The 9,173-nt window shown below is 37.3% G+C and overlaps 1 protein-coding gene across 1 annotated transcript; it reads right to left on the bottom strand.

The window, feature by feature from the left end:
• LOC104899026 (uncharacterized) lies at positions 1-7,309 on the bottom strand. The gene is made up of 9 exons (XM_048633964.1): positions 7,077-7,309; positions 5,015-5,147; positions 4,834-4,902; positions 4,537-4,686; positions 4,059-4,117; positions 3,871-4,016; positions 3,459-3,758; positions 2,810-3,036; positions 1-147 (listed from the first exon to the last, which is right to left on the bottom strand). Exons 1-9 carry the CDS (start codon positions 7,307-7,309, stop codon positions 1-3), a joined length of 1,464 nt encoding a protein of 487 aa, XP_048489921.1.
• Between the last annotated feature and the right edge of the window lie 1,864 nt (positions 7,310-9,173).

The following is a 9,173-nucleotide window of genomic DNA, read 5'->3' as shown; positions in this document are numbered from 1 at the left end:
CTAAATGTCTTTGAGACCTAGGATAACATAGGCCTCCCTATTGTCTGCATAGAACTCATCAACCAAAAAGACTACAAGCAGTTTCCTCTCATTACCGACCCACATTCTGCTAGCCCAAGCAGTCACAAGTCTAGCAGTCATTTCAATCTGCAAGGATATATTAAATAATTCCACAGTCAGTGGGGAGTAACTAGCAGTTCTCCAGAACAAAAGAAATCAAATCATGATTAAGACATAGATTAATAAGAAAAAAAAGCATATAATCAAGACAATTATAACATGCATCCAAAACCATAAAGCTCACAAGTAATACAAGCGATATTAAATATCAAGTAAATAGGATAAAATGAATAAATCATCTCAAGAGAACTCAAATCGTAATCAAAGCAAAGGTACAACAAGTTATTGAGTCAGAAACCGAATGCTAGTGAATTACAATTCACTTCCTAGGGTTTGTCAGACTGCAATCACTAGCTCAGTCTATGGGCTTACGTTCCCCACTACCTGTGTGTAAGAATGATCAAACTCCCGATGCAGGATAGAGCATGCAGAACTCCCTAACCTCTTGGACGACAACAATTAACACAGGTGTGTACCCCTAGTTCGCAAACCAGTTGGTTGGCATGTTCTTCACCGGGGACTACATCTATCCCGCCGGATGTTCTTAATTATCTCAAAATAAATAAAAATCATAATGTATCATCTAACTCGAAACCATCCGTCAAAAAGAGAAGGGATGCCACCCGGCCTTATACCTATATTTCATCAAAAATTATTCTTTAAAAATCCTCAAAGTAACTTACAAAAAAAATCTCCAACCATAATACTTTGAACATCACTAAGTATCAACAATGATAATGAAATAGTTTTTACAACACTAACAATATCAATCAGAGATGCATCACATCAAATAAGATCACCAACTACAAGTAGAACATGTGTACAAGATCATACGAAAAATTAGACTACACAAACCTGTGCGCTCGGCGCATGAGCTTGCGCTCAACGCCACACTGTGCGTCTGGCGCACTAACCAATCTTCGTCTGACGCATCAACATGCGTCTGACATCACCACCAATTAACTCCAAAGCTTATTAAATCACTGAAATGTACACAACTAATCATTTTTACATAAACCAAACATAAGCATAATGATACTCAATAATAACCATAGTAACCTACAAATCACCAGCTTCCAAGAACATAAAAGGTTATAAATTATTTCTGGTTAATAAACCCTTAAATAATTAAAAGGAGTATCCTCAAACTCATAACAAAAACACAATAAAATTTATTAAACTAATAAAAACAATCAGTAAATTATCACAAAAATTATCATACGACTATTATGACTCTAGTGACATGGTACAAATTTTATTTCTAATTTTCGGCCTCAAAAAGTAATTTTAAACGTTAATTTAAAGAATACTCAATAAATCCAATATAATAATTAAAAATATAAATAAATGCTCAAAAATTACCAAATATTTACATAACATGCACAAACTCCAGGTAATACATAATATGCAAAGAAATAGATTTTGTAGCCTCTAAATATAATATTCACGATTTAAATACTGGTAAACACGAAAATACAAAAATAGATAAATCAATCAAATAAACCCGTAAACAGTAGAGAAAAATTATTCCAAGCTATTACTACACACAAAACATGCTTTAAGAAAAATAATTTAAGAATTTATAAAATTCGTTCAATAATTATTTTACAATTAAGCCATAAACGCATAAATTACCAAATAAATCTAATAAATAAAAAACTCGGACGAAAATTATTTTTCTACATACAATATTCACATAACATACATAAAGTATATTCACGTCAAATTTCATCAATAATTTTATTCGAAAAATATTTTAAACAATTTCCTAGCGTAATAATTTAATAACGAAAAACACCATAATCTCTAACGTTCTACGATAACTACTAGTTACTTGGATCGTCGGAGGCGAGCTAAAAATTACTGAAAAATCCCGATATATGCGTGCACCCTTATCCTTCTTCAAACCCAAAGCACCACGTACAAGAAAGAGGCAAATAGAACAAGTCACGAAAAATTGATGAAGAGTAGAAATGGAAGAATTTGAGAGAGAATAATGAAGATGACGATGTTCGAAATTTTAAGAAAATGGAAGCAATGAAGTTCTGATTTTTAATTAGATTTTGGAGTGCTTAAAAGAATAAATAAAATGGATTTATTAGGAGAAATAATAAGGGGGTTATGAAGGTTACAAAATACGAAGAGTTATCAAAAAAAATGAAAGAAGAAAATTTTCTCCTTTTCCCTCCACATGGCTGGCTGACCCAAAGCCCAACCACACCAAATAATTTCGGCCCAAATCATCAAAGGTCCATACGTCAAAGGTCCAACACGTGATAAATCGATAACTTCCTAAATCGCGCCTAAACTTTGAAAATACTTGATAATAAAAAATAATCCTAATAAACTATATTATGATTAAAAATAAAATACATACATTAGCACGCCAAAAAAAATAATAATTCAGCTCCCAATATTATAAAACTAAAAATCATTGATTTAGAGAAAATAATAGTTTTAGGAAAAACTTTAGCGAAAAACTAGGAGAGAAATTATGGGTTGTTACAATCTCCCCTCCTTAAATAAAGTTTCGTCCTCGAAACTTCGAAATTACACAAAAAATAGACAAGCACACAAAGAATACCTGAAACTAATAGTTTTGGATATTTCAGTCGCATCGACTCTTCGGTTTCCCAAGTAGTTTTTCGTACTTTTGACTTCTCCAAAGTACTTTGACCAAGGGAATCACCTTCCTTCTCAGAGCTAGGCTCTGACGGTACAATATGCGAACAAGTTGCTCTTCAAAAGTCAATTTCGGATCGACTGATACCGACTCAACAGGAATCACATGCGAAGGATCACTACAATACCTACGCAACTGCGACACATGAAATACATCATGAAACTTTGACAGCTTTGGCGGCAAGGCCAAACGATACGCAGCCTCCCCAATCCTTCCAAGAATCTCATAGGGACCTACATACTTCAGACTCAACTTACCCTTTTGACCAAACAGCATCACTCCCTTCATAGGAGAAACCTTTAGAAGCACCTTATCTCCCACCTCAAAGGAACTAGGTTTTCGACGCAAATCAACATACGATTTCTACCTATCTTGAGCAGCCTTCATCTTAGCTTGAATAACTTTCACATGCTTAACCGTATCCTGAATTAACTCCGGGCCCAAAATCAATGAGTCGCTGATGTCACTCTAACAAGTAGGATACGTCGCTTCCTTCCATAGAGAGCTTCATACGGAGCCATTTTGATACTAGCATGATAGTTGTTATTATAAGAAAACTCCACAAGGCTAAGCGACTTAACCCGGGACTGTTGAAATTCTAAGGCACAAGCACGAAGCATATCTTTCAAGGTCTGAATAGTTCTCTCAGTCTAACCATCGGGAACTGCATGAACTACAGTTTTAAGCTTCAACTTCAAACCAAAAGGCTCTTGCAAAGCGGTCCAGAAATGGGATAAAAATCGCGGATCACGGTCAAAGACAATGTCTTTGGAAACCCTATGAAGACGAAAAATCTCATTAGCATAAGCTTCAGCTAACTCTTCCACAGACCAAGTGTTCTTCATCGCAATAAAACGAGCCACTTTGGTCAACTGATCCACAATTACACACATAACATTCTTCCCATCAACAGCTCTAGGAAACCCATCACAAAATCCATCAAGATCGAGTCGAACTTCCAAGCAGGAATAGGCATAGGTTCCAACAAACCACCAGGCCTCTGATGTTCAATTTTCACCTTCTGACAGACCAAACACCTAGCTACGAACTCGGCAATCTCTTCATACCAGGCCACCAAAAATTAACCTGCAGATGCTTATAAAGCTTGTCACCACCAAGATGAACGAAATAAGGAGTACTATGAGCATCCTCGAGAATCTTTCTCTTAAGCTCACCATCATTGGGCACACACCAACGCCCCATAAACCTCAAGCTATCAACAGCACATATCTCAAAATTCTCTGCACAACCTTACATCTTTGCTTCACGGATCTTCTCCAGCTTCGGATCACCCTTTTGTTTGCTTCTTAACTCCTAGAACAACTCAGGATCAGCACTCATGGAGCCCAACATCGCACACACATAACCCTTAAGAACAACCTCGATATCAAGCTTACGAAACTCTTGACACAATTCACGGGGCATTACCATAGCAATGTTTAAAGAATGCTTATTCTTGCGACTCAGAGCATCTGCTACTTTGTTTGCCTAACCCTCTTGGTAAACTAGGGTCAGATCATAATCCTTGATCAATTCAAGCCACCTTCTCTGCCTCATGTTAAGATCACGCTAAGTGAAGATGTACTTCAGGATCTTATAGTCAGTATACATGGAACACCATACAGGTAGTGTCGCTATATCTTTAGTGCAAACACCATAACGGCTAACTCCAGATCATGGGTCGGGTAATTCCTCTCATGCACCTTCAGCTGCCTTGAAGCATAGGCTATTACCTTCTCTTGCTGTATCAAAACACAACCCAAACTGTTCTTCGATGCATGAGTGAACACTTCATACCCAACACCCTCAAATGTCAGAGTAAGAACAAAAACAGAGGTCAAACTCTTTTTCATCTTCTGAAATTCCCCTTCACAATCCTCATACTAGACGAATTTGCAGTCCTTGCACATCAAGCGAGTCAGAGGTTGATCTATCTTGGAGAAATGTTGAACGAACCTCCTATAATAGCCAGCCAGACCCAGAAAACTCCGAACCTCGGTCACATTCTTAGGACTCTCCTACTCGACAACAGCCTTGATCTTAGAGGGATCCACCGTAACTCCTTCCTTGTTGATTACATGTCCTAGAAAAGCAACTTCCTTCAGCCAGAACTCGCATTTAGTCAGCTTTGCAAACCACTTTTGGTTGCGCAGAACATCCAGTACCAGTCTCAAATGCTACTCATGCTCCTTTCTCATCCTTAGAATAAACGAGAATATCATCGATAAACACGACCACACAAGTATCCAAGTACTCGTGGAAAGAGCGATTCATTCGATCCATGAAAATCACATGAGCATTTGTGAGACCAAAAGCCATCACTTCAAATTCATAGTGCCCATACCTGGTGCAGAAAGCAGTCTTCAGAATATCTTCCTTCTTAACGGGGATTTAATGATATCTGTTGACCCTTGAGTTTTGAAGATGACCTAACCACAAAAGACATAGTATATTTTATTTATGTTGTTGCAAGGTAATTCATGCTCGAGCTAAGAGAATACTTGATTGAAGATTAAAGCGGAGAATTAATCAAGATCGAAGTAAAGATGTTCGAGAAATGAAGAATCAAGCATGGAATGAAGATTAGAATACATCAGGGTATTTATTAATCTTCTTGTTAAGGTTGAGTAATAGCTTTATTAAGTTCGTGGTGAATTCTCAAAGGAACTTGGTTCTGTTCCCATGAAAGGAACAGACCTGGCACTATAGGAACAAGGCTTAGGAACTAGACTTAATAATTAGGGAACAAGACTTTAAAACTAATTTAGGAACTACTAAGTGACTAATATTGTGCGCCTAAGATAATTGTGTGCCCAATATAGTTGTTAGAGTTTTTAGGGATAATTTGACTAAGATCCATAATTTTAGGAAGTTAGTTTAAGTTTGTTAGGAAAAGATTTTAAATAGATTTTCTGATTTTAAAATAACTGATTTTAAAATCTTATCTTTTTAAAATATATATTTTATCTTTTACATTTTATTTAAAAGATTTAGTTTTTGAAAATATATTATTTCCGGTTTTCAAAATGTTTCGGATTTTTTGAAATACAAAACTGTTTTCCGGTTTTTATAAAAGATTTTGAAAAAGATATTTTTCCTAAAAACTAGCTAAAGGATTTTTATTTATTTATTTCCTAAATTCTAGCTTACACGCCTAAAAGATTTCTGCTACATGTTTATGGAGTTAGTGGATTTAGTGGCTTAAGTTAATTATCCTCCAAGTATTTAATTAAATTAAATAAGATTAATTATTCTCCAAGTTTGCAAAACCACGTAATTTGTTACTGCTTCTATGGAGTGAAGTAGTGGATTAGTGGATGATGTACATGACATGGAATAATTAATTTAATTTAATTAATTAATTAGAAATCATGGAGAACATGTGATAATGGTCTAAGTTAGTGGAAATCATGTCTTGTCTTAATGGTCTATAAATAGGCGCCTAATTCATTTGAGTAAAATGTGTCTGACTTTTATTAGTCACACCAAATGTGTGTCTGACTTTTATTAGTCACACCAAATGTGTGTCTGACTTAGTTAATTTGTCTTAAGTTATCTAAAGTGTCAGTGCCTTTCCTTAAGAGAATTCATACTTACATTAATCGAGTTTTTATTACTCTTCCATTGTTTTACAAAGTGTATTTTTGAGAAAAAGGGTTTGAGTGAACTCTTGTAAGTGTGAGAAAGCTTTGAGTGAAGCAAGAGAAAGAGAAAGAGAAAGAGAAAGGAACTTCTAGTGAAGTTTGAGAGAAAACGTCAGTTGTTGGGAACTGTCGTTGGGAACTTGAGTTGAGTGACTTAAGTTGAGAATCGAGAGAAAAGTAATAGGTTGTAATCAGAGTTGTTTTGGCCTATTATAGTGGAAAGTTGTTTAAAATCCCTTGTGGTCGAGGTTGTTTCTTCCTACTAGGCCTAGGAAGTTTTTCCTCGTAAAATCTCTCGTGTTCCCATTGTTTGTTCCCAAGTTTACTTTTTAATTCCGCAAAAAGTAGTGCTTATTCTCTCACTATAATTCACCCCCCCCCCTCTTATAGTGCTCATATTATACAATAATATCCGGATATCAGATCAATCTTGGAAAATAGCCAGCACCTTTCAATTGATCAAAAATATCTCCAATGCGAGGTAACGAATACATATTTTTGATCGTTACCTTATTCAGCTCACGGTGATCAATGCACAGACGCATACTCCCGTCTTTTTTCTTGACAAACAGAACAAGTGCATCCCAAGGAGACACACTAGGCCTTATGAAGCCCTTATATATATCAACTCTTGCAATTCAGACGGGGTCGTTTGATATGGCGCCTTGGATATAGGAGTAGAACCCGGTACTAAATCAATGCAGAATTCCACATCTCTTTCAGGAGGAATACTTGGCAACTCTTCGAGAAATTCATCAAGATAATCTTGAACCACCGGAATACTCTCGAGCTGATCATCACACGATAAATCCTTCACCATGCAAAGGTATACCACATCACCTTTCTGACGCATCTTCCGCATTCTCAGAGCAGACACCTACTTAACACCCTTCTTCACCACAACACCAGAATAAGAAATCCTTTTACCCTTAGAATCTCAGAGCACCACCTTCTGATCACGAAACTGAATGCAAGCATGATACTTCGATAACCAATCTATTGTGAGGATCACATCAAACTCTAACATAGGAAACTCCTTAATATCAGCTGACAACTCAGAACCCATAATGCCGACAAGCACGCCCTTGAACTCATATTAGGGACTTAACAGGAGATCTAGAGGAGAGATTAGCTTTTTGAACGAAGGAACTAGCAACAAAAGATACCGTAGCACCAATATCGAATAGAATAAAAGCAGGATATTATTTACAAGATAAGTACTAGAGGTGGCATCAGGATGGACGTCGACTTCAGCTTGCATCATCATATAAATCATGTTCTTCGGAGGAGCAGAAGAAGCAACTGGCTTAGCAGGACGAGTAGCATAAGACGGAGCTCTAGGATTCTTAGAACAATGGATAGACTTGTGCCCCACCTCCTTGCAATAGAAACAAACAACAGTCTATCCATCACAGTTCTTCCCCGAATGAGCAGCCTTACTACGGATTCAACACTTACTCGGATCAAAACTCAGACTATAACCAGATCTAGAACCCTGTTCATAACCTCCTCGACCAGATGGCTTATACCTGGGAATTTTGGCCGGGAACTAAACATAGGTAGTAGCAGGCTTCTTTGCAGCAACCACCTTAGCAGAATCTTCCTCTTTCAAAGAGGCATGAATACAAGCGCTATCTCATAGGCTCCTTGGAAAGTCAAAGCACCCGAACTCAGAACATGGGTCCTCACCCTAGGATCCATTTTCTTGATGTAACTTTTCGCATGCTTAACTTCAGTAGGTATAAAGTGGTAGCAAACCTGGATAGCTCGGTGAACTCATCAGTGCACTCCTGCACACTCAGAGTACCCTGAGACAGCGTTAAGAACTCTTCTTGCTTTTGCCGACGGAGCTCGTCAGGATAAAACCTCTCTTTCAGCTTAACACGAAACTCATCCCATCCAAAACCCGGTGCAACCATGCAGCTTGCACGAACAGTGCTCCACTAGTTATCAACTTCTAGCTTCGGATAGTAGGTACCAATAGACACCATTTCAGCACCAGAGCAACCAGTAGCAGCAAACAGTTTCTCCATCTCCCTTATCCACCTTTCTACCACAACAGGATCAGAAGTCCCCTCAAAAGTAGGCGGATTGTGACGGTCAAATCGATCGAAGACAATTTGCCCACTAGATGGAGCAGTAGACCGATTAGCCATAACTATGATAGCGTTCTCAAGTGCTTGGCGCTAGTCCAGGCAGCCTCCTTTCTAGCACTAGTCAAACCTCTAGGCGGCATTCTACAAACACAAGTTAAAACATTCATTACTTAACACATTATTAGTTGTAAATAAAAACTTATCATATCAAAGTAAGAAAAAAATGTTTTCCCGTGGTTTCCTACCCAAGTGACCCTCTAACCACTACTTTTCTCGAAGCCTAAGATTCTAATGATCCTAGTTACTTCAACCACACATTTCTCGAGAGTTTCTTAGTGACTAAGTAAGGGTCTCGAGCAACTTCGCCCTAATACTAAACAATATCTACTCTAGATTGACTAAAAGATGTTAGCGGAAATAACATCAGGACGGTTATGCTACTCTAAAATAATAAACAAAAACAGCCTCGAACTAAAGTTTCATAGCTTCCAAATGAGATAACTCAAAAATTATAATTCTAATAAAAAGGAACATCCCAAAACATAATAGAACATAACATCATCCAAAACTACGAGACATGCAAGTCTCCCATAACATCTCACATAAAACTACATGTCTTTGAGACCTAGC

This window comes from Beta vulgaris, chromosome 7 (genome assembly GCF_026745355.1).
Source record: "Beta vulgaris subsp. vulgaris cultivar EL10 chromosome 7, EL10.2, whole genome shotgun sequence".
NCBI classification, from domain to species: Eukaryota; Viridiplantae; Streptophyta; class Magnoliopsida; order Caryophyllales; family Amaranthaceae; genus Beta; species Beta vulgaris.
Note: the sequence above shows the minus strand (reverse complement) of the source record. Positions and strands in the feature narration are given on the sequence as shown.

What these genes read in the sequence shown, in the direction of transcription:
- LOC104899026 (XM_048633964.1), bottom strand. Translation starts at nt 7,309, where the DNA reads ATGCGGAAGATGCGTCAGAAAGGTGATGTGGTATACCTTTGCATGGTG. An exon ending in TGTTTATCGATGATATTCTC is followed by an intron (nt 4,903 to 5,014) that starts GTTTATTCTAAG and finishes TTCTGGCTGAAG; the next exon opens with GAAGTTGCTTTTCTAGGACA. An exon ending in TTTTGATACAGCAAGAGAAG is followed by an intron (nt 4,118 to 4,536) that starts GTAATAGCCTAT and finishes GAGTTGTTCTAG; the next exon opens with GAGTTAAGAAGCAAACAAAA.